General features: G+C 38.7%; 1 protein-coding gene across 1 annotated transcript in view; it reads left to right on the forward strand.

Moving 5' to 3' along the window:
- The window catches only part of HECW2 (HECT, C2 and WW domain containing E3 ubiquitin protein ligase 2), a 157169-nt gene that overhangs the window by 86251 nt on the left and 44473 nt on the right, over positions 1 to 26445 (forward strand). Inside the window, 11 exon segments of the mRNA XM_071562577.1 lie at positions 3714 to 3808; positions 7385 to 7460; positions 9243 to 9412; positions 11181 to 11323; positions 14573 to 14673; positions 15946 to 17274; positions 18522 to 18617; positions 22403 to 22553; positions 22924 to 23027; positions 26144 to 26209; positions 26212 to 26267. Of these exon segments, the coding sequence (XP_071418678.1) occupies positions 3714 to 3808; positions 7385 to 7460; positions 9243 to 9412; positions 11181 to 11323; positions 14573 to 14673; positions 15946 to 17274; positions 18522 to 18617; positions 22403 to 22553; positions 22924 to 23027; positions 26144 to 26209; positions 26212 to 26267 (2387 nt within the window).

Below are 26445 nucleotides of genomic sequence, written 5' to 3' on the forward strand. Positions count from 1 at the left end.
AGGCAGAATTAGCTACTGTGCAGGTTCCATATGGATAACTGGGAGCTCTGTTTGCCTCCACAGACAGTTGTGACCCAGCCAGGATTTGAGTTGTCTTTTGCCCATCCCTTCTCAAGAAGTGTGATTCCACCTCTAATATGGGCATTTCATTTGAGTCTGGGTCTGTCTGGAGCAAACTGTTCTTACAGCCAAGACATCTGCTTTCCTGCATTATCAGTCTTCTGGAAAGAATGCATTCTTCTAGGATTATGTTCATGTGTTTATGTATTCTTAGTATCTTTGTTTAACAAAGCATTATTTTAATGGGCAAAGGTAAAGTATTAAAGGCAGTAAAAAAGCAGTTAAAGTGGGGAACTTTGGGGAATTAGTGATGTTTTAAAAGCAAGCTATTATTTATTGTAAGCTGATCTCTTATTGAAGAGATAAGAGTGTATAGTCCATAGAGGAAACAGCACTATAATTTCATGCAGGAGTTCTTTTGAAATTCAAATGTCAATGTTTGAGTCCCAGAAACCTTTACCGATTCTAACATTTTTATGTAAGAGACCTGAGCTATAAAACTATGGTTATAAGATGGTAACAGCTATTAGCTTTTAAAGAGGAGGATTATGGTTTTACAGAGTGCTGTGATTAATTAACATATATATAATTTTTATATGACCGCGTGATCATTTTTAAAGAATCACAGATCCCCCAATTTCATGTTTGGCTTATTTTTAAATGAAGAAGGAATTTTTTGTGGTCTGTATCATGTCTGGAGGAGTGTCAATTACAACAGAGCATGTGTAGTATCAAGAATAGAGTAATTCCCTTCCCTCCCATGAATGAAAATAGTGTTCTGAAATGTCATATTTTCTTTAATGATACAGCAAATGCTCCTGTGGTCAGGTACAGATGTCTCTCCTTTGCTGGGTTTGCTATTAACTTTTTCTTTAAGGATCACGTACAAAGACATCTAATTAACCTGTTGAGGAAGAGGAAGTAGTTAAAAAAAGAAGTGTCAGTTTTCCCCTGAAGGACAGACATAAAATTAAGGTGGCAGGAGAAATGAAAGTAGTGAGAAAACTCTGTAGGTGACACATGCTAATGTGCATTTATAGTATGGGACAGTTCAGAGGAAACCTGTGTATTAATGTGGTTTTGAACTCAACTCTCAAAACATTGAAGTTCTGTTTGCACATCACTGAGCTTGCTGTTTCTGAAGAGGTCTGGGTATTGATGGGGGCTTGCCACACATTGCAGCCTTCTGCCTGTAACTGTCGAGAGCAGCCACAGGTATCTATTTTCAATATATCTGGAGCTCAGGAATCCATCAGTCATGAAGGAAAGACTCCTAATGAAATGGTTTTTTCTGATAACACAGTACGAGACATGCCAAAAGCTAGATCCTCAGCTGTTTTGAACTGAAAGAGTTCCTCTGAGATTTCTTCTTCTGTTAACATTAACTGCAGTTTCTTGCATTAATAGCCAGGAAAAAAAATCACTTAGCTGTCTCTTATGCTACAAAGGGTTTGTATTCTTGCTGCATGTAAGATCCAGTCTTGCAGAAACCTGTGTTCAATTTAACATCTGCATGCATGTGGTGGGTAGCCCATTTTTCAATTTTGTGCTGAATTTCAAGCACAGCTTCTCCTGTGTTACACGAATCAACACAATGCTAACAGCAGAGCTGCCATTCCGCTTGCAGTACTGTATAAACCCCAAACTAAATCAGTGCCTCTTCTGTTGGGAAGTGGGAGATGAAGTCTCCATGTCATGTTTTTAAGTGTTCTGCTCTTTCTAATTATTTCTGTCAGTTAGTCCTGAAGTTTGGTTGTTTGGGTTTTCGGTTTGTTTTTTGTTTGTTTGGGTTTTCTTTTTTTAAATTTAGTGTATCTGAAAGGGACTGTCAAATCTATTTATTGACTCAAACATTGTTTTCTTCCATCACCAGCCACATACAGGTATTGAAAAGTACTGTATGCTTGTAGGAGTCATTAAGAGAAAGAAATACGAGGATGCAAAACTCACAGCATTGCATTTCAGCCTTTAGATGAATGTACCTGTCAGTGTAGTGAGAATATCTGTCCACCCTCACATTATGGACTGCCTGTGGATAGAACCAGCAGCTGATAACCTGTCCATTGCTAGGCTGGGTTCAGAAGTGATGAAATGGAGGGAAGATAATCAGTGACAACAGACTGGATAAATGGCAGCTCCAGAAACTCTCTGTAAAATAAAGCTTAGGTTGCAATAAAAGCAAGCAATGTAGCTGGAAATTGAAGTCTTGGTGGAATAGTTCATTGTCTTACCATGCTGTCATGTAGTTGTAATATGTTCTCAGTGTGAATAAGAGATGCTCCATACTTGAGTTCTGGTTACTTAATATCTGCATTTTACAGTGTGGAGAGTCCAGCGCTTGGTATAAATCCTGTCAAATTTTACAAATGCTAAGACTCCAATTTTTATGTGAACTGGGAATTCTGTGTCCATTGGATAAAAGCATTGTTGGTAGATCAACAGAATTGCTCAGTTCAGGAAGAAACTGCAGGTCCTGATCTATAACTTTTAGGCCTGATAAACATTTGTAGGTGATTAGAAATCCTGTCTGCATTTTGAATTTTGCTGTAAAGCCTGTGGTAAATAGAGCATGTTTTGTCTGTGTGTGTGAATTCATCTGTGAGGAGGAGGAAGTGGGATCAGCAGCTCCTCCACCTCCTGATTGCCTGGAGGCACTGTCAGCCTCCTTTGAAGGGTTGTTCTGAGGTGTCTTCTCTTTGTTCTGGGAGGAAGATAGTAAATAGATGTTGATATGGAACTGCAGCAAATTTAAAAATAAATAATCCTTTCTGGCTGAGCAAGCTTGCAGGGTGGGTTTCTGATCCTTCTGAATTGGGATAAGTAGTATTTTACCTTGCAGTAATGAAATACCTCAGCCCTCAAGGAATCATGCCATATGTGTCTCAAAACCTTATGGAAAATATTGCTCTTTTTTACTTTAGAACTACCAACATATTGTTAAACCAAGCAGGGAATTGAACTGCCAAGACTTTGGTCTGTCTGAACTGGCTGCTGTAATTCCTAGCTGCCTGTGGCCATTGCTGTCTGCCTGTGGCCATTGCTGTACCCAGAGGTAAACCCTCACCAGCCTCACACAGAAGAGTTATCCCAATGGAGGAAGAAAACAGACACTGTTCTAGATAGGGAAATCCCCCAGGATGGAGGGCAGCCATAATTATAGCTGTTCTGCTTGGCTGGAAGAATGCGGAGGAACAAGGGAGGTCAGGCTTCAGTTAAACATAATAGTCTTTTGTGTGCCGTAAATGAAGTTTAGAAAAAAAAACTTTATTCAGTGGGACCAGAAACATAGTGCAACGTTTACCTTTCCTGTGTTCCAATATGTAAAGAGCTTCCAGCTTCCTTCAGATATATATCATGTTCTTCCAAAGTACTGCAAAATCATCCTAGTGGCAGATGTCTTGGTATGCCCTTTCCAAGGCTGATGATATTGATATAGTAGCAGAAATACAAGTTACAGAATTAGGTAAGTTACACTTTTTGTTAACTAACAGAAGGCCCCAACACTCAGAGAAGAGATAACCAGCTGCTCTATTTTTAATTTCCTATTGAAGTATTTCTGGAGATGGATCACTGAGTGATGGATCCTTTTGTTAATGCTCTTTTGCCTAAGGTCAGTCACAAAGTGTTTAATGGGGCTTTTGTTTTATTTTCAGCTGAAATAAAGATCTGTTTTAAATACTACCATGGTGTTAGTGGAGCCCTCCGAGCTACTACTCCATGTATCACTGTGAAAAACCCTGCTGTGATGGTAAGTTTAGCCTATTTGTTCCTTGTATTTGTGTAAGATAATAGTGTTAGCTGTCAAACAAACCTATCAATACAAATCCTAGTTTTACCGTAGACAGCAGTTGGTTTTTTTCAAAAAATTGTGTTGCCTCACAAAAATTACGAAAACGGGAAAATGCTTTTCATGGTTTTGTATTGCTCATGGTAAAGTAACAATAAAATGTCTCTGAGCTTAACTGAAATACTTTATGCTAAGAATTTGATTTTGCTTGTTTTCAGTTTTGATGCTTGCAGTTTGCTGTAATGTAACACCATAATAGAAATTTTTCTTACTGGTTATATAACTGAAACTGGATCCTTATCCAAAGTCTCCATTCTGTCTTATTTGTTAATATTAATAATGAAACTGTTGCTGAGATAGCAACTAATAATGTAAATGAAACTGGCCAAAACTCTGCTCTTGCAAAAATTACTAAATTTTTGGAGTGTTCATATACCACTGAAATTTAGTAATTCTGTGATTATCAAGAAGTATTCCCTTTCTGTGCTTTCATTATGAGACCTGTTCTTCTGAAATACTAAAAAGTTTTAGAGAAGTTTTTTCAGTTGTTTAAATAAGTAGTGGAAGAAAAGCCTTTTGTATCCCAGTGCTTGTGATGGAAGTAATTTATGTAACAGGTTAATTCTTCAGCTGACATCAAGTTTCACAGTGTGATTGATTCATTGACATTTGCTGCCAAATATTTAAGATCACATCTTTGAGGATGGTGTCCTGACAACTGCAGTGTTGAAGATACAGTAGAGCACAAGTTACTCAGACTGAATAGCTTTTATTCTGAGCTTGTACTTTTTCAGCATTGTATGTTGTATCCAGGTGCAGGCTATGGCTATATGATACTATATGTGCTGTACTAGACTTTGTATCTCAATATACCAAATGTGTGTGGTTTTTTCTCTTAGAATGACAAATGTAGGTGATAGCATCATTTATTTGTCAGATCTTTTTCATATCTTACTATGAATAATATAGTTTCACAGCAGACATATAAACCCTTGTTATTTTACAGAAGAAAATGTGCTATAGTGAATGACAGCTACTGTCTTTAATACCAATTTATAAACTAAAGACAGTAAGGAAGCCTGATTTTGAACAAGCGAAAAAGTGCATCTCAAAATAACTCTTAAAATGGGCTGCATGTTGCACTGTATCATTACTGAGAAGCAGAGTGATTACACTGAATGGAGACACCAACTGAAGGTGTGTATTTTCTTGATCTTACCGTGTTAGCCACCAGTAGTTTTGAGGTTCATTGAACAAAAGGACATCTGAACCTCTGTCATCTGAATATGCAGTAGAGAATACTGGGTTCTTGTGGTACCGGTTGTGTCTGTTGGTACAGATATGCTGTTTGTGCCTGTTGGTAAAGAAATGCTCTTTGTGGAGTGGTAAAAAAGTCATGGCAACCCCACTCCCATTTTTTAAGCTGCAATAAATTACCTCCTTACTTGGATCATTCTGTGGTTTTGCTTTACATGGTTCAGTAGGAGATGAGTCTCTAGATTTTCTTATACTGATGGTGTATCACACCAGGAATTTCAGCCCATCATATTTTTGGATAAGCAGCTAACACTCTGTTGTGTTCATTTGAATGAGAAAAGGTAGAGCACCCAGAAATACTCTGTTACATCAGATGAAGTAGCTTTTGTGTGCAAAACTCTGAGCATGTATGCCGGGATAACACTTTATACTTGGTGCAGAAAAACTGAAATTGCAGTTCAGATCATAATGGAACAGGGAAAGGTTATAGAGGAAAACCATGGAAGTGCTAGGGAACACTTACCATTTGTTTTATTACAGCTGAACTGGGGGCAAATCCTATTTTCTATCAAATGAAGTCATGATTAGCAATATAAGTTATAATATTCAAAAGGAGTCCAAGGAAAAGAGGTATAGAATGAGAAAGGCCTTTTTTGTTCACAAGTGATGCTTTTACAAGAAACAAGTGTGGGTTAAGCCCAAAAGAGTAAACTGGAATATATGGCATTCCTCTGGCCTCGCCTGGACAGTATCATTATCACAATGGGATGCAGCCCTTGCTGCTCCCAGAGTATTTGTCTGGAGATGAGGGGACACTGATCCAGCTGGAATTAACCCATTACTTTTGATACCCTCATAATTTTACTGCCACCTGTCACTGCTTATGCATCCATCTAAAATCACTGGCATGAGAACATCTTGCTGGGTGGGAAAGGGATAGTTTTGTGCGCTGTGGTGAGACACATCTTGCCCTGAGAATGGGAAGTGCATTTTGTAGCCAGCAGTGAGGAAAGGCAGTGGGCTGGTTGGTGAGTGGCAGCACTTGCTGGCACAGTGTATTCCCTCCCAAGAGCTCTGAGGCCTGTGGGAATGTCAGGCATCAACATCATTGCTGTTCCTTCATCACTTTGCCTGCTTGTTACCTATGAAGTATTTGACTTTTTCAACAGGAGAAATCCACACATTTTCTACTTCCTGTGAAATTCCAATGTACTTGCTGGTCATAGTGGGAAGTATTTGAAAGCTAATAACATTAAATAGCTTAAAGCACTATAAAAAGGAGTGATTGCATGTTCAGTTAATGCAAAGCGGCTTCCCTGTGGCTACCACAGCTCCAGGATCACTTATCCCTCTGGTAACTTCAAACCACTGTTCAGCTGCTCAGGGCTGCTGTACACACTTCATCTACGCACATAGGTGTGCAGATTTGTATTCAGTTTATTTGTTTTTATGATTCAGTGGATCAGATGGCTCTCTGTTCTATAGCTGGTCTTAATTCCCAGTGCTGTGTTTGGCTGAAACTTTTTCTGTCACCTCTTCTACCTGGAAATGGGTGCAGTGCCTGCCTGGGGAACCATTTGTCTTTGAAGATAACTTCATTGATGTCTCCATGATAGATTATTCAGCTGGATGCACATCTCCTCTGACTTGAAAGAATAATTCTTCTGCTAGTTGAAAAAGATAGCATTAATACATGAGAAACTTTTTATTCTGAAGTAGTGTTTTACCTAATGAGGGATTTTGGTAGAAACCAAACCTCAAAATCTGTGAAGCATAAGCTTTTAGACCACATTTATATTTAGATATCTGATGCGCTTTTCTGTTTAAAAGGAGCTTTTGCTCACAGACCTGAAGGCTTTTGTTAGTCTCTCTTTGATCTCTTTGCTTTTTTTGTTGCACACTAAATTATCTATTTGTGGAAAGTGACAAAAGTTCCATATGCTGTCATTGGCCAGCTCAGTGCTTTGGTATGTATTGCAAATCCATACTGTTATTGTACAAAACGGAAGCTTGTAAAAAAGTACAGGTTTTTTCCCAGATTAATGTTGTCTGCATGTGTATTACCCTGTACATGTTTTGTTTGGACGAGTTGAGCTACTGATGTATTAGCACTGTGTGGCATAAATAATAGATATTTTGCTATAAATAAATGCTGCAGCTGAGCCTGTCTGTGGTAATAGGCAGTAGCTTGTCAAGTCCTTTGCATACTACCTACAATTGCCTTATCATCCTCAAGCATGTACAAAGCAGATGAAAACTTCTTTTTGTTCTCCTCTTCAGATGGGAGTAGAAGGCACAGAGGAAGGTGCTTCTGGAGCCCAGCACTCTAGGAAGTTAGTCAGCTTTACCCTATCAGGTAAGAAACAACACTACTCTGTGTTTCACAAATTATTGTTAAAAAAAGTTGCTGTTCTAAATAACATCAAAGATGGAACTCTTTTCTTCATAAGCCTCTGTAGGAGCACACTCTAGTGGCTTGAAAGATGTCGTTTCTTTAGAACTTTTGTATGTTGAAAACCAGCCAGAATCGTGACTCTCTGGGAGTGAAAGACATGGATTTGATGGATCCCAGCATGAAAACTTGGAGAAATTTCCAGTTTGCACATGGAACAGTTCTTCTCAGATTGAAGAGTGGAAAACATCACCTCTAACTAAAATGCAAACTGGTTCCATCACTTTAAAAAAAGCAATAGCTGTAAATGGTGGTTTAGAAAGGAAAAAAATCTTTATTTGTAACAGAGCTAAGCTGTCACTACAGCAAAGTAGCTGTAGGGGTGCAGTCTGCCACATTCACTTGTTTTGATTAACACTTTATTCTGGGGAAGTCTTGTGTGAGACTAAAGCACATTCAGCCTGTACAAAGACAGGTGAAATTTGCTTCTGAATCTTAAAGACCTGTCAGTGAAAGCATTTAGAGGTTGTAGGGGTAGAGCAGAAAAACCCACTGCTTTTTGAAGTGGCCTTTTAGCTGTTAGCTGAGATAAAGCTGACGGGTTGTACAGACTCACATGGAGTATTATACAACTAATTGTTTAGTGAATTCTGAAAAACCCTTTCTTTTTAATAGATGATTGTGACTCATTGTGAGGAGTCCTATAAAATGTTTCTGAAAGGTGTATTGACTGATATGTCTGTGATATGTTTCTTGTAAAGTCTTTGTTCATTTGCACATTAATCTTTATTTCATCGTGTTTCTGCTGTGTGGCCTAATTCTGTATATTGGGTAGCATTCCTTTTTTTCACTGAATCCACAGGCATGACAGTTTTAGTGCAGTGAATTTTGCCTGTGTGTATAAAATTGTATGTGCTAGTTGTGTTAGAGTCATGAAGACTTCATGCAATGTATTGGTGTACCTAATGGAGAAAGACACAGAAGTCTTGTGCTTTAGAAAACCTACAGAGAAATATTTTACAGTTAAGTTTAAAACCTAATAATATATTAAAAAATATTTCTTTCTTATTGTTGAAGCTTGCACTATCATTGAAGTCCTTAGTGATAAAGATATGCTACTGAGACAATTATTACTTAATATTGCAAGTTTAAAGGGCTGCAGTTCTGAGGTTTCCCTAGGAAGAAAGAAGCCTTTTCAGAAAACTTTACCTCCTTTATTTGAGATAGGCAATCTTCTTTTGAGTTGGGTGAAAGTGTGCATGATATTCCAGAGCAGACTTGGTAAGTTACATTTACCAAAGACTCTACCTTGGGAAAGTGTGAGTTCATTACATTACCTCCCATATAGTTTTTTCTATCTTCTCCTTACCGAGAACTAAAGCAAGTACTATGTGATTTATTTTGGGGGGTTTCTGTCTTTTTTTTCTTTGAATGGGAAATACCTTACATACCGTACTGGGAAAAGCCTTTGTAGGTGAGCTACAAGTTTATGCTTTTAATTTTACAAGTAACTGTGGGCTGAAATGTGGATGAGGATGTTCATACCTTTCTTCCTTATATTCTTTTGAGAAAACACTTGATTTTCTGGTGTATGCTGAATCCAGTTAATGTATGAGTAATTATAAGTTGCTTTATTTAGGAACTTATGGTGAATTGTTTTCCTGGGTAATATTTTAGGAATGTGCCACTTTGTGAACTGGCTTTAATTTACTCAGTTCCTTTTTCCGTCCTTGTTTTGCTTTATAGATATTAGAGCAGCTGGACTTAAAAAAGGCATGTTCTTCAACCCTGATCCTTATCTAAAGATGTCTATTCAGCCAGGCAAGAAAAGTACATTTCCTACGTTTGCTCATCATGGCCAGGAAAGAAGGTCGACGATCATCAGTAACACAACTAATCCTGTGTGGCACAGAGAGGTGATGTATCCCCTTTGAGAGGTGTCTGCCAGCTGATGCAGTGTACCAGGCTTGCATTTTCTCCTCATGCATTAGCCTTTCTCTCTGAGAGCTGTGAGCTTATTTTGTAGGTAGTTATTTAAACTGACACAGAAATTGTAGTAATTTTAGGAACCCTGTTGGTGGAGAGAAACAGCTATCATCTGTGTATTAAAGCTGTGTATTTGAGCTGCACTGCCGTGAGGTTTTCATTCCCTTCTCTGCTAAAAAGAGCTGAACTTGCTTTGCCACCCTGTAGATTTCGTGAAATTGCAAAAATAAATTAATTAAAATGGATTACATCTTGTGAGAAGACTCTTTAAGAAAAGTTTCAGCAGATGAGCATTTGTGATCAGTGATTGCGACAACTGTCAAGTGGCCTTTGAGAAATGTTCCCAAAAATCATGATCAAACCAAAAAAGCAGTAAAGTAGAGCAGAGCAGGGCCAGCATTAGCACTGGAGTGCTTGGTTGTGGGACAGACTGTGGATGTGCCAAAGCCTTAAAATCTTAAAGAAAAAGAAAATCAGTGTTCTGATCTCTAAATTGATTCTTCACTGTTCTGTCTGTCCATCCATCCAGTAGTTAGAAAGAAAATATACTCACATTTTCCCCCCTTTTTTCTCCTCCAGTTCTCCTTGGCTTTGAAGCTTATTAGAAAAGTGATAATGTTCATTGGTGCACACATTGTATCCGTTTGCTTTAGATGCTGTATCTTCCCTCTAGCAATGTTCTGACAACAGCAGTTATGAGCCCATTACATATGCTGTCCTAGTGGTTCAGAATTGATCCCATTTTGCATCTAATACTTTATGCAAAGTAATTTGCAATATTACAGAAAATTGAGAGTGACAATTTCTTAAGTTCTGTTTGTCACAGGAACCCAGCTCTGACAGTTGCTCAGCATGAGGAAGTGTTTTTATGCCTGACCCACTTTAATTGCTTTTTTTGGAATGTATTTGTCTAATGTCTACAGTTGAACTGAAGAGTTGTTCCTCCGTTTGCTCCTTGTTCAATACATTTTTGACTACCTGTTTCCCCTTGTAGAGAAAGGTGGAAGAATGAAGAGAGTAACTGTGATATTACCAGACATCAAAAAATCTTCTGTAAATTAGCACCATGTTGTTTTAAGGCCCCAAGTGCAGGAAGATGTTCTGTTGGAGCTTGCTGAGAACATTGGTGAATGCTGGGGCAAAACCCCATAGAAAATTCTCTCCTTTTGTTACATTGTTCCTGAATGTACTGTATACACACACTGCCCTTTTGACTTCCTGTCAATGCACACAAAACGTTGATCCAAAGCACAGTGTTGGAAGGGAAATTTTCTAAGTACAGCCTGGAATGAGAGAGTCACTTTCTTCTTCCTGCATTGTCCTGGCTACTCTTCTATAACCTGACAGAGTACAGCAAGGATTCCTTCTCTTTTTGCTTTCTACTATGCAAGTGAAGAAAGCAGTAGGGCACATGGCTTTCTCCTTTCTGACATAGACCCTGAAAGTGCTTTTACCCAGTACAGTTCATCACTGGGCAGTTCTCAGGGAACAGTAAAATGATATGGGGAACAATAAAAAGCTGGTTACATATGGAAAAAATGCGGTGCTTATTAAATGACATTGGTGTTATTTTGCAATAGGGAAACTGCTGTAACCAGTCATTACTTTCAGAATTCACTGCACATTAGTAGTACTTAGGTACATACTTTGTGAATAAAGGTGTATTGATACGATGTCAAATATGTTCTTTCCTTCCAGAAATATTCTTTTGTTGCACTTCTAACAGATGTCCTGGAAATTGAGGTTAAAGACAAATTTGCCAAGAGTCGTCCGATCATCAAGCGCTTCCTCGGGAAGTTAACCATTCCAGTTCAGAGACTACTGGAGAGACATGCAATTGGGTAAATAAAGAGATTCCTAATGCTAACTTGGTTTGATCGGGAAGACTCAGCATCTGGGATACTGTCACAGAGCAGCCTTTCTGGCTTGCTGACACAGACCAGCAAATTTTTACTTCATCTGTAGCAAGAAATTTCATAGCAATTTTAATAGCTTTATTGCCTGTCTGGAAAATGACAGTGTTTCTAACCTTGCCCTGAATACATGTACCCATGTTTCTGTTTATGTGTGTCTATATTCCATTACATAAAAAATGTTATTCTCACAAAAGTGTTACCCTCTGGCTAACTAGTCTCCAGAAGCAAGGCATTATCACAATATTATATGATTGTGTGCAAATTTTTTAGAAGAAGCAGATTTTATTGACCAACTTCTTTTGCAGTTCAAGTATTTTTAATTGTTGGTTCAATAATCAGAGATTTAATATCCATTCAACAAATTGGTCAGAACTGCAAGGCTGCAACTCCTTATTTTTCAGAGTGCTTTTGGTACTACACAATTAAAATTGCCATTTGCTGTGAATAGCACATTGATGGGACTCGAAATTCTCAAGCTGTGCTATTTCAAAAAAAATCCTGTTCGTTTTTTGATAGTTAACTGTTCTGGTGTAAAGATGCAAGTTACTTAGAAACTTTTAAAATCGTTTATACTTTATTATGGTTACTGGAGGGGACTGTAGCATCCCCACGTGGGTGATCCAGGGAGGCCTTTGTACCGCCACAGCAGAGCCTGAGACTTGGCAGTTAGGCACTCTGGTACATTGCAGGTGTGAAGCAAGGTCTGCAAGAGACATGACAGTGTGTGAAAAATGTCCTTTACATTCCAGATAGAGCAGTAATTGTAGAATGTATTACTTTAGCATCTTTTTACATACACATGCTCTATTTGACAAATTAGGAAAAAATAATTCCTTGAAAGACAATGGGAAGAACTAAATTATTCCAGTGCATTTTGCATAGTCTCTTACTCAAAGTCTGCTACAGTTAATGTGTCTCCATTAACTTGAAAAAGCTGCTGGATGAGTCCCATGAGGAATGCATGTATTCTTCCCTCAAAGCTTAAGGGCATGGCAGTATGATCACACTTTTGCACAAAAAGCAGGATATAATCAACTGGCCTCCTCTTTCACAGATAGCCCCATCAAAGTAACAAGTTGCATAAATGGAGAAAATTAAATTCAGTTTGAAAACACTTTTCAGCTTTAAGTTTCCTAAGTGGTGTTTATGCTGGTGAGTAAAGCAAGGATAAAATTGTAAGAGTAGCTTAAATTTTTCATAATGTCTTCTGATACAAATTTTAATAAAAAACATTTTTAAAAAAGCCTGCCTGTTTGTTTTGTAGTGGTATCCAAGAGCAGTGCAGGCATATATATACAATCCAACCTTTCTAAGAAATGCTTCATCTTTGAGTTTCAACAAATTGTGTTCAGTTGAGCAAGAAGCTTTTTCTAATAAACTGGCACACTGCTATACACTCAAAAAGAGCACTGTAATACAGGTTGGTTTCAAAATACAGCACAGGGTGTTTGTTTCCCTGCTAAACACCAGAACATTGCTCCGGCATTCCTAGTGCTGTGATTTCTGGAAATTACCCATTTGCTGTATTCATCAGGTCTTGTTTTTTTCAAACCGTTATTCTGGAAGACATTTCCTGTTTTATTCTCCATTCTTCAGTTCTGTATATTTGATATATCAAATCTTTTTAGGAAAGGAAAGACAGTATAATAAATATATGACAAAAATATAGGTAAGTATTCAGTTGGTTTGCCATACCGCTGTTAGAACAGACATTAAATTGGTTTTGCCTTTTCTCCTGTAATAGATTTGTCCATTTGCAGTTTGTGTGTAAAGACAGATAATATTTTACTGAAGGTTTTGCAAAGTAAAGTAGTGGTTAATATAGGCATGAAGTAGAAATGTACCAAATGTACCATCAACTGCTAATTCTCTTGCATTTCGGTTTTGGTCAAGCATCATTCTGGTTAAGTCAAGGACAAATATTAATGAATGAAAAGGTGAAATCCAGAACCAGCCACTTTTAGACAGACTGAACTAAAATTCTGCCCTTCTTTAGCTGTCATCATAGCTCACAACTTTGTGTAATGAAGCACCAGTGGCTTTTTATTTCATGATAAAAATGACAAATGAGCATGAGAATCATCTATAATTGATTCAGCTGAATACAGAGAAGGCATTATTCATGTCCTGGCTTCCTCTAATCTTGAATGGCCTTGAGTAATATAAAACTTATATAAAAACTATGGAAACCTCAAATGTCTAGCTGAAGAACTGTAGTTGGAGTACAGAGCGATGGACCTGTGACAGGTCCTGGAGACACTACTGTGAGAGTTTAGTGTCCTGTGGGTTATAAAGCAGCATGGGGAGAGGCGGCTGCTTTGCCTTACTCTGTGTGCTCAGGGCTTCTTTTGCTAAAGTTTAAGCAAACTGCTGCAGCTTATTCCAAAAATAGCTGCATTTGTTTTAGTCTGTCACTCAGACAGACTGTAGGAGTGTTCCAGTGAAGGAGAGGTGTTTATACCAGTATAAAGTTGTATGTGTAAATAATAATAATTTCCAGTGGAGGCCTTCAGTAGCTCCTCTTCTCCCTTCAGCTCTCCCAGCTGTGGTGAGGGGAGTTGGGACTGTGCCTCATAAGAATGTGTAGCCTGGGATCTGTTCCTAAGTCTCAAGTTGACAGAAGTGTCTAATCATGTCTGAGTCCCACAGAATTCAATAACTCTTAAGAATGTATTTGAAATTAAATCTAAGCATTAATAGCTTTTTAAAATCAGAATACAGAAGTGCTTTATAGAATGAGAACTAAAATATGAAGAAACTATCTGTGACTTTTGTATATAGTAAAAACCACAAGGGGGCAGAAAGGTTTTGTTAATTATGAAACATTTTGGGTTGGGGAAAGGAGGAGGTGAGAGGAGAGGGATCCTTTCCAGTTTGATTTCCTTAGAACTAAAGATATTTAGGGATGTGTAAGAAATGGTGGGATACAATCTGTATTTGGAATTGATAAAAATAGTTTACTAGGCTGTTTTATCTGTTAATGAAAGGTATTTTACACCATTGTTGCTGTTTGTGCTTTTCTATAGAAACCAGATTATGTGGCTGATTTTAAGACTGTAACAGAAATCATCTTCTATCACACTGACACTTAACTGATAAGAGTGTCTGATACAAAATACTGGAAGAATAAAATGAGTTAAAATTTAAAAAGCGCCAATATCTTTGGTTTTGCAGAGACCAGGTTCTAAGCTATAATCTTGGCAGAAGGCTCCCAGCTGATCATGTTAGTGGGTATCTCCAGTTCAAAGTGGAAATCACATCTTCTGTTCATGAAGGTGAGAATTCGTCAATGATCTGGATCTCCAGAGAGTTGTATGGAGGGAGTTTCTGTGTCAAGGATTTTCGGTTGTTGTGGAGATAATATATTTTCTTAATTGTGCACAGTGCCTCTATTATAGATTTTTTTTTCTATTGGGAGTCAAAGTTCAGATATGTCAGATACTGCTTTGGAGATGGTCATTCCAAAACACCAACACTTGGCATATTGTTTTTGACCTTTTTAGATTGATTCCAAATGAATCTGCTTATGATTGTTGTTTTATGGGATCAGTTGAGTAATCAGTCTTTGTTTCTCTTCCCTCTGTAACACCTGTGACTGAGATAAGCAGTTGCAAGTATGATTCCATCTGTGCTCTGCTCCCCTCCTGGTGTACATAGAGGTCACTTTGTCTTGTCCCCCTTTCACAGGGCTCTGTCCTGCTTAGAGCCATGAGTATCTGTTAGATTATGAGAATACCTGCTTTCATTAGGTAATTATTTTGTTTCCCTTTTGTCCTGTTCTGAAGTGAGTTAGCTGAATAATAGTTTTAATAATTAGCTGTAAGCACACTTAGAGCTGGATTGTTCAACTCTATGCATGTTTAATTTCCATGTGGGGTGTTACCATCTTGTCTCTAAAATGAGGCATCTTATTTTCATTTCCCTTTTATATGTATTGCCATAGCATACCTAATACCTCATGAACTTTATGCAAGTAGATTCCTATTCTTTACAGTAGCAAGTCCTGTAAACTAACTCAAAATAAAAGCTGTGTATAAAACTTGGTATCTGTACACAATTTGGGATTCCTCATGTGATCTCAGATGCTGGTTTGCATGCTGCTGCTAAGGGTGTAATGACAACTGGTGTCAGTAACTAGCTTTGTGTAAATCCTACTTTTGGATACGGGAAATATGCTGTGAAAAACTGATTCCTTGTTTATGAGACTGGTTTTACTGGCAGTTTGGCAAGATGCTTGGCAGTGCTCCATCTTGAAAGCAAAGTGGGAATCCTTTAAAATCATACTTCACACCCCTTAAATTTTCTATATCCTACAAAGTAGTATAGACTTACACAGAGAAAATTCTGTAATTGCTGTTCTTATACTGTAGATGCCTCGGTTATTTTAAATGAATTTTCTTCCCTTAATTGTTTGATTGAAATAAACATCTTGAAAGATGTGTGTTTTTATATAATTTCAGAGATGCATAATATATAATTCACATAATTTTCAGGAAAATGAACTGTCTGTTGCTGCATTGTTTTACATTCAGTCTTTGTCTCTGCAGATGCTTCACCAGAAACAGTTGGCACTTTGCTAGGAACAAACTCTGTAAATGGAGACTTGGGGAGCCCCTCTGATGATGAGGACATACCAGCAGGACATCATGATACATCCACAGTGTGTTCCAATGGTCCAGTCTTTGAGGAATCTTCTGGAGATACAATCCTGAGGCACTCTTTAAGGACTAGTAGGACTCTGGAAACTGACCAGGATGAGCTGACCTCTGGTGCTTCAAGATCATCACCTGCCAGAGGTCGCCAGGACTCACTAAATGACTATCTGGATGCAATAGAACACAACAACCATCCCAGACCAGGGACATCTGCCTGTGGTGAGCGTCCACGTGGAGCCTCCCCAAAACTGAGGAGTAGCTTCCCTACTGACACAAGACTTAATGCTATGCTTCACATTGACTCAGATGAAGAGGAGCATGAGCTACATCAAGACCTGGGTTTTCCATCTTCCTTGGAAGACGATGGTGGTTTAGTAATGCTCAATGGTGCTACAAGAAATGTTGAAAGAAATGGTGTAAGTTCCTCATCAGATCAGGCAGTGCAAGGGCCTGAAGAGAATGAAAATGCTTCAGCCTCTGATGCTCCTTTGGCATCAGCCGATGACCGGCAAGAGACTCTCTCAGAGCTTCCGCAGTTTGCAGGTGGTGAAAGCCTTCCAGGTTCCCAAATGGAAGCACCAGCAGAGCAGGCTGACAGTGAGTTGTGTGCTGCTCAGGAGGCAGAGCAGCCTCCCAGCAGTGCAGACACAGGAGCTGCCGATGCCTCTGGTGGGAGCAGAAGGGGTGTAAGCGAAACGGAATCCACTGATCAGGGGTCTGAACCTTCCCAGCTGTCGTCAGAAACAGAGCAGAGCGATCCTGCTCGCACGGAAAGCGTCAGTGAGGCCAGTACCCGGCCGGAGGGGGAGAGTGACGTGGAAGGGGCAGACAGCTCTTGCAATGAGAGCACGACCGTGCGGCGTTCCTCGGTTGAAAGGCGGTGTTCTTCTTGTGAGAGTGCCAGGTTTCCTGAGACTCCAGCCTTTTCTTCTCAGGAGGACGAAGAGGGAGCTTGTGCCACTGATGCGGCTGGAGCTGAGCCAGGTGCTGATACACAGGACTCTGCAAGCACTTCTGGTTCTCTGCCTGTGGTGCAGTTACCTCAGGAGGAAGCACAGGAGGCTGAGGCAGGTGAACTGCAAGACCAAGAGGAAGCAGAAGTCTGGCAAAGAAGAAGCCAGCAGGCAGCATCTGCCCACAACCAGTCTCAGGATGAAGAAACCGAAGGAGCCGAAGCAGCTTGTGAGGGCGCCACAGCACAGCTTGAAGGAGCTACTGGAGGTAACAACTGCAGGAGGCACTTCCTGAAGTTACCTTTGTGCAGCCAGGAAAAAAATACTGCCAAAATTAGTGTCTGAAAATAAAGATCCTTAGTTTCTCAATTTTATTATCTTTCAAGATTTTTGCTTTGAATTTATTCCCTTCTTTAAGAGAGTCTTGGGGTTTTTTGATTTCAAACCTGAAATATTTGAAATGTGTTTATTTTGAATTTGGATATATTTTTATTCTTGAAAGAATAGTGAGCAGGACGAAGAGAAAGAAAGAATTCCCCAATATTACCCTGCTCACTAATAAAAATGGTAATGAGGATGGACAAAACTCCTATAACTGTGAAATGCAAATTAGAATTTATATTGGGCTCTTTTCTTTTGAATGTTTATATATTTGTATTAAGACATAAAGGTAATCAAAAATGAATGGGGAAAAGAAGTAGTATTGCTTTTTGGTCACACTTCAGGCTGTTTATCTTCCATTTCCCAGTTCCTTTTTTAAATAGACACATCCTAGCACACTGGAACCTTGGGAGGAGAGAAATGTGCTACCCAAGTTAACATTGTAAAACTCTTACTGATTTTAAAATGACTTTAATAGTTGAGAATTTTCTGTCTCACTAAAATCACTGAAAGTAGAAATGTGTCCCTAATGGATTGTTTCCAGGCATATTTAACAATGGATTATTTGTTCCGTTTCTTTAGGAATTAAAGTGTATCTAATCAAGTGGGTTTCTGAATCTGCCTTTTTCATAACATATCAAGAGTTTTAGGAGTCTTCTTGTCATAAACAGCTCATTGATTTGGAAATAAAAATTTTGGTATTTATTTCAAATGCTGTCAGTATTTTAGAGCATTTTCTATATATCTGGGATGCTCTTTATTAGTTGTCAGATTGCATCATGTTTTGCAGATCAGCGTGGCTGCAGCAAAGGAGGTCTGTGGGGACCATGTGGAACTTTGTCCTAGGATATGGCTCAGGTGCACACTGTGTCTGTGCCCTGGATTCTGCTTCTTGCAGGTGGATGCGGCACATCCCAGAGGTGACATTTTCAGGACCAGAACTGCAGCACATCGCAGAGAAATCACTTGCCTAGAACTGTCAACGTATTTTGGCTCCAAGAATAGATGACTGTTAGATATATCCTAAAATATCATAGTCCTTTGGAATTTTTAATGTGTCCTGCAGTGTTTAGAGGCAACTCTAGGGCTTCCTCACAATGGTGGAAAAATGAATTGTGGATGTTTTGGTTCCAGGTGCTCCTGCCAATGGCCATCAGCCCTTGAGGTCTCTGCCTTCAGTACGTCAGGATGTGAGTCGGTACCAGAGAGTGGATGAGGCTCTACCACCAAGTGAGGTTCTTCATACTTTAATTGGGGGTTAAGCTGCCTGGGTGTCATTACTGAAATCTCACTGTATTTCCTTTTCAAATGTGAGAACTGAGAATGAACAGCTGACAGGTTCAAAGTGAGGAGTGATGCCGATTAAGTCTACTGTTGTTACTGTCAAAGGCATTGTGCTCAGTCTGCAAACTCTCAGGATGTGTTATGATAATCCCACCTGGGGTATACAGACCTGCTCAGTGTCACTTCTGGAGAAGTAGGAAGGCACCGTGCTGCCTTTTTGGATATGCAGTGCACAAGGGTAGGGAGGTGAGGTGATGATACACTTTATGAGGCACTGGGAGGTGTCAAGCACTCTGAAGTCTCAGAGTACTTCTTGTATGGTAATGATTTACATAGCAATATGTAACATCTTTAATCTCTGCAGATTATGTGAAAGGTGTCTGTGTTTTCCTTGCTTTTTTTGAGGCAGTGTGAAGATTATATATTAAAATAAACCTGGATATTAAGGAATAGTTAGATGAGCCTAAATGAACATATAAATCGTGATTTCTCTAATGCATATGAAAAATACATTGCTCTCAATTATTGGATTGATTTGCATTCTTAAACTTGGGGCATGGAAAATCTATTCAGTGTTAGGTATTTGACCACCCCCAAAAGATACACAGCTGACAGGAAAACATTGTTTTAAAGCGAAAAAGCCCAAGAAAGTTAAATTCAAGCCCACTGAAGTCTGTGGCAAAGCTCTGTTACTTTAAAGACATTTAGTGTAAAATTAATAGATCCTTATTTCCCAGTATGGCATGGGACTATGTTTGCTCTGTAATCAGAGTGAGTAACTGGAAGTAGCTTAATGGCAGAACACAGATTATGACTGTGTGGAAAGCCAGGATGATGATAAGGTTGTGCTCCCTGCTGCTTCTGTTACAAATAACAAATTAGTCCTGTGTGCAGACCCTGAAGTTAATTAACTGCCACCTCAATATACCAGTATTACCATTTACAAAATTGTGTCTGGAACACGTGCATTTCAGTTGCATTTTTATCACTTTTCATACTGGAAAAGGCAGAGACCATTACAGGAAATAAATACTCAGCAATCAGTGTAATAACTGAGAAATGCACAGAGATAGCTGGTACAGTTCTGTGGTTTATACATAGATGGATTTTGTGTTTCAGAAACAAACTATACACTACAGTAACTACTTAGAAAACTCTCGAAATGTTAATGGGAAAGGTTTGGCTGAGTAGTATTCTAACATTTCTGCCATTTGCTGGGATTTTACACAGTTCTGCATGGATATGCAGATACCCATTGCCCCTTTGCAGACAAAGCCCAATACAATATTGATGTAAATCCTTTGTTTGCTAATTGAATAAACTCTTAAATACTAATTTTTGCCTAGATCCAGTTTTTCTCTCTAAAGCTTTGCTTTCAGATATCTAATCGTTTTAATATTTTAATACTGAAAAATCAGAGAAAACATTTAGAATACAGTTTTGAGTTATAAACTGTAATTTCTTTGTAATTTGGGTTGCATTCTATTTGTTTTACAGGAACTTGAAAGTAAGAAAGAAAAATAGGTGGATTTCTTTCAGTTGTGTGTAGGTTAAGTTAAAGAACAAAAGAAAGCATTTAAATATTTATCTTGTATTTATGCTTATAATACGCAACAATATGCTCCAATTCCTTCATTCCTAGGGAAAATTTAACAAAGCTTGACCACGAAACCTCGACGAATTACAATTTTGCAATTCAGCAAGCTATTTGTAACACACTTGACTCAGTGATCTGACTACCACAAGATATCCATCACAACACTAGTGCAGATAACTTTAATTTGAAAGCCATTGCCCAACTGTTTAGACTTGTGTGTTTAAAACTGAATTCAGGCAAAAATACTTTTCTTCTGCAAGAGCATATTACAGAAATGGTGACTGTCAAAACTGGGCATAAACACCACAAGAAAAATCTCAACTTATACAGTGGTTTAGGGTTTGACATTTAAGAAGGATAATGAATTTAAACTGTTTCAGGTTTCTTTGTTTTGCTTTGGTTTGGTTTGCATTTTTTCCTCCAGTGAACAATTCTGTTCTTCCTGGAATACTTCTCTCTTTTGTTTTGTTTACAAACTCTAGTTAAAAATTTTGAGTATCAGCAGATACTTTTTTTAAAATAGGACCTTTGCACAGGAACATCTGTTTCAATAATTTTTCTCTTTGTAAAAGAATCAAAACATTTTCCAGAAAATGTTGAAATATTTGTTTGCTTTTTTTGAGATAAAAATGAAATAACTTTTAAAAATAACTTTCAAATGTGTTACATTTTATATAGACAATCCCTTTTGTACATAGGTGTGTTCACGCTGGAAGTGCTGTGAATAGCAATAGGCTGTTTTGATAGCAGAGTAATTTGCATTGTGGCCAGTGAAATTAAACAGCTCTTGTGCAGAGGTGACCCAATGAGTTTATCTGGAAACCAGCTCAGCCCTCCGTGCAGTGCAGCCACTTGGCTGCCTCTAAGAGTTGACAAAAGGCCCAGCACATAGGCAGTAGCAGAGCATGAGGTTTTAAGGCTATCAGTATTAAATACAGTGCAGCAGAATTTACTTGGCTGCTGTCAAGACATTTGATACCCTCTTTCCTCATGGAGTGGCTGTCATTTAGGATTGGTTGCTTGCCACTAGGTTTTGGTGACTGATGTGTTCACCTAGACTTGCAATATAGAAAGTTGCATCTAAAGACCTTCCAAGCTCTCCAAGTCTGTTTTTCAACTGTTTTGCTTAATGGTTTTCACAGTTTCTGCAGTTGCTGGAACCCAAGAGTCAGGCATGTCTATTTCTGTATGCATACTTATTTTATAGCTTTTTTATTATTATTGTTTTTACATGGCTCCCAGCTATGACCAGTGTCTTGGTGTCTTGCTCATTTTATAATTAGTTAGTTAGTTATTAGTCAGACGGTGTTTCTGACCCCAAAAGCCTACACATTAAGGCCCAGGTGTTGTGATGCACCTGGTTTCTGCTGTGGCTGGAGGAAGGTCCCAGTGCCTCCTTCCTTTCTGCTCGCCCAGGGTGTCTGCATGATTCAGACTTCTAAGATTGTAGCTTCTTTTGCAAAACCAGTGGGCAGCATTACCAGAGAAGTGGAATTTCCTGTGATATTTACATAATTGGCAATCCTGGAGTATGCATTTAGTATGTGAAGGAGTTTTATACTTGTCTATCTTTTCTGGCAGGTCTGCTTACCTTTAACATACATAAATGTAAACCTAGGAAGAGGACTGGCATCTATTTTATTACAGTTACTATTACCTGGGGAAAAACAATAGCAAGTGTCAAGCTTTGCAAGGTTTTGGTACTTACCCACAGGCCTTTGGCACAGGAATAAGCCTCAGAGATAGGATCTCGAATTCCTTGAGTCCAAGACAATTACTAAGTATCCAGATATTTTGTTGGGTTTTTGGTGTGTTTGTTTTTGTTTTTTTTTGTTTTGGTTTTTTTTTTTTGTTCTTGGATAGGTAGTGGTTAGTGGGAAATAAAACAGAGACAGGAATAGGAACTTTTTAGCTATGGATTCCACAGAACCTTGCCTACAGTGGGGAATTTGATTTATGGGGTAAAATAGGGAAAAGCTGTCTCTCTTAACCCTTCACTAAGAAAGTTCTGTGCTGAAATCATCCTCTAAAAGAGAAGCAGAAACTTCAAACAACAGATTCATTTACAAAGTGACAGAGCTAAAATAAAGAAATAAATGAATGCCATAGTTTACAGTATTTTATTGCTACTTAGACTGGGAGGCTCGAATTGACAGCCACGGACGGATTTTTTACGTGGACCACGTGAACAGGACAACGACGTGGCAGCGCCCCACAGCCCCCCCAGCCCCACAGATTCTGCAGAGGTCAAATTCCATACAGCAGATGGAACAGCTGAACCGCCGGTAAGAATTACCCCTGTGGTCTGTGAATTTTGGGTGCTTGCAGAATGCATTCACCACTGCAAAACCAAGAGGGTACATGAGGGCACAGTTGCTACCACAGCTGGTCTTATGTATTTATTTTTATGTGGCTGTTGCTTTTAGTTTGCATGTGGGCTTCTAGAACTTCTGTATTCCACCTGTGATCTTAAGCTGTGTGACTAAATAAAATGCATTTGATAATGGTTTTCAGAAATTCAAAACTCTATTAATGGAGAAATTAGAGGTCTATATGTTGACCTGTATGGCAGAAAAGATGGGCAGGCTCCCTTGGAGCCAAAATCGGGTCATAGTTACCATATACTATATATAAAGTCCAGTTTTCCAACTCTAGGTACCAGAGCATCCGAAGAACAATGACTAATGAAAGGCCGGAGGAGCATACAAATGCTGTGGATGGAGCTACAGAGGATGCTGACTTTCACCATTCTAATGCAGGTTAAAAATAATTACATTTTTCCCCCCTTCTCTAAAGAAAGGAACACTGATCTCATGGCTGATTTAGTGAGACTGACATAAGGCAGAACCTAACTTCTGCCTGAGAAAGTCTGGGTGAAAATCAAGCCATTTGTTTTCATTGTTCTCAGGTTCTGAAAGTTACAGCTCAGCCTGTTCAGTATGCTGAAGAGAAGAATGTGAGATTCAGAGCATTTTTCTGTCAGCCAGATTGGGTAAAAACCCAGCACATTTCCAGTGAAAAAGTACAAAACTGTGTCATCTGGCTTAGAAATATTTTGAATTTGATAATGCAGTTTTCAATAGTAGAATATAGGATAGAAAGGACTTTGAGCAGTCATCATCTCCGTGCTGTAGATAGGATGAGCTGTACCAGTGCCATACTTGGCAAACGTCTCATGTGTTCTTGTAACATGTTCTCCAGTTGATGGACATTCTTTAACATTTTTAGACAGTCTACTCATATAATTTCTTTTATATTCTTAAATCCATTACTTCCTACTCCTTCCTTGTGACTTTTGTTTTCAGGTCTCAAATTATTTTTCTTGACCTACTCAGGATTGTCTTGAGTTGGTCTTCAGCTTCTGAGGAATATTTCAGAAAACCAAATAAATCTATGACTCTGCTGTACTGAAGAGGTGGTGGAAATGTCATTTGTCTTCCGTAAAATACTTCATGTACATTTCTACATAATTATTACTTTTCTTTTTCATAGTTTGAGACCAACCGCTAGTGTTCAGTTCTTGTTCTGCTAAAATTGAGTCCAGATCTTGTGGGCAGAACTTTGGCACAGATGCCTGTTTTTCATCTGGTGTTTGTGCAGTTGAGTATCCCTACAGGTCTTTGCACTTTTCTAATGTGCTGCTACAGTTCTGAATTTTGTCCATCCTGCTGTCCAAGTGCTGCAGCATCTCCTAATTGGAGCAAGTTCTGTCCACCCTATCCAGTCATTAGCAGAAGTAATGAACAGGACCCAACCCCAGACAGATCTTGGTGAAACATCACTTGGTGTACTTTTAAAACATTTATCCCTTTTCTTCTGAGAACTCTTGACCTCTGAAAGAACTGCCAATGTCTTGGTGATTGCTTTGCTTGGTTTCCTGACTGTTGGATTGCACTTCACCAGGCCTAGAGGGTTTGAAATCCTTCAGTTTGCACCAGTCTTTAACCTGCTTCTTACCCATTCTAGCCTAAGAAGACAGCTCTCTTTCACTTTTTGTTTTTCTGATTGTCTGGCCAATGTTAACCTTTTGAATGAAGACAGAAAAAAGATCTTTTTTAGTGAGTTCTCAGCATCATTGCTATCTTTTGCTTTCTGCAGTTCTCTCTGTGGTCATCCTCCTACTAATAATTTACTAATATAAAGTTTCTTACCCATCTAGTCCCTTGTGTAGTTGTGTGGTGTCATGTGTTTTGATTTGTCTCTAGGTGCTCTTGATATTCTCTTGTAATCCTCCTAAATTAATCTGATGTGCAAGCAGTGTCACCCTTTCTTGAGTTTTAAGTCATTGTTGAACTTGAGATTTATCAGAGTGCTCCCTTTTATTACTTGTGTTCTTTACTTCTGTTGTATCCTTTTCTTTTTCTTTGTGCACATGCATGAGCGGTCAGATGGTTTGTTGTGCTGTAAACAAATCAGTTTAAGGCAAATTCAGGCCAAACCCTAACCAGCAAGTTCAGCTGATTAAGCTTTTCATAAATCAAACTCATGCCCCTCTAAACTGCAATAAAACCCCACCTGGTGACCCATTCTGATTTCCAGATTACTCAGACTATGAAATAGGATCTCTCTGCAGTGTGTCACAGCATCTTCCAGGGTGTGAGAGGTGACTGGTGTACACCCAAGTTTTGTACCAGTACAGAGCTGATGTGTAACCACAGTGCAGGTCTGGAACACACTCCCAGCCCAACTCTTCAGGCATAGCTTTGGGAGCCTTTGTGCTGTTCCTGCCTTCACTCCATTGACAATCCTCATGTGGGACTGCTTGAGGTCTATTGTTTCAGAAGTGTCTCTAAAAATCCTCTTTTTCATTTATTTGACTTATTAGCCTTCCACTTTCTGGTTTCATTTAATGCTTAGAATGAACATCTCTATTTTCCCCATTCCCTTTTTTCTATAACGTTTACCCATCTATATTAGAATTTTACTCTGTTGTTTTCCAGTTCTTTTGTAGTTTCTTTCTTTTCCCTCAGTTTACAGTATCATTCACTGCCTTTCTCCTTGCTTTGCTTGTGGGTTATGGTCTTTTCTATCTATGATAGCTGTGTTCTACATGATTAATGTAATGTTCATTTGATGGAAAAGTGTGCAAATACTGCAATGTGTAAAAGAAAGATACTGTGAAGTGTAGATGGCACACGCATTTTAGTATAAAATCACTGCAGACCCAGTCTGAACCTAAAAATGCATATCAAAATATGCATCCAAATATCCGGTTGATTTTCAAAGATAATTGGGCAGAACAGGTTTAACTTTGTAGCAAATACCACTCATAGTATTTTTTTCAGTTCCTGGTACTGTAGAAAAATCAGTTCTCTCTGCAGTTGCTAGGAGAAGACACAAATGTTTACTGGAAGTTGCAACTTGAAAGGTACTTCCTTGGCAACCTGCTTCTTACTTACATAAGCTGCTTAAATGTTGTATCAGGACCGGGGCTGTGTTAATGGCAGTGATTTATTTTCTTTTCTCTTTTTAAAGGAGGAGTGAAACATTTTTAAGTATGCAATGACTTTTATATCCCTTAGTTAACATTTAAAAGGTAACTCACCTGCACACGACTACACTATAGCAATGCAGGCATGGCATATACATACAGGGACATACTTGGAAACTCAGATAATTGGATGTGATTTTTTTTTAATGATTGTTCACCAAAAACAGCAAGTAAAAGTCACTAAACTAAAATTTCAGTGTTTTCAGAAACTTCAGTGCTATGTTAGGGGAAATTCAGATACACTTATGTGGAGAATACTCAGTAAATCTGAAATGGTTGTATCCTTAGTGCTTTTCTTGCTAGTGTGATTCAAATTATATAGTTGTTTGTAGTGATGCTTTGGTAATAATTACTGGAAGTCTTTGTCATTTACTTTGCTGTTAGATTTTCGAAGAGAGAATGTGCTGCCTCACTCTACCTCCAGATCCAGACTTACTTTATTGCTCCAGTCTCCCCTGTGAAATTCCTTATCAGCCCGGAGTTCTTTACAGTGCTGCATTCTAACCCTGTGAGTATGGTGGCTACAGCTGAAAGGCTTTCAAAAATGTGTGCTTATAAATGCAGTTGTTTTATGTACAAAGATATTGCTCAGTGTTTGATGATAACATACTGGTAGTACGTGGGGGGGCTGGATAAATTCATTCATCACCATTCCTTGCAATTTTTCAGCTATCAGAGCCATTCTA

Source organism: Pithys albifrons, chromosome 8 (assembly GCF_047495875.1).
Source record: "Pithys albifrons albifrons isolate INPA30051 chromosome 8, PitAlb_v1, whole genome shotgun sequence".
In the NCBI taxonomy this organism is placed as follows: Eukaryota; Metazoa; Chordata; class Aves; order Passeriformes; family Thamnophilidae; genus Pithys; species Pithys albifrons.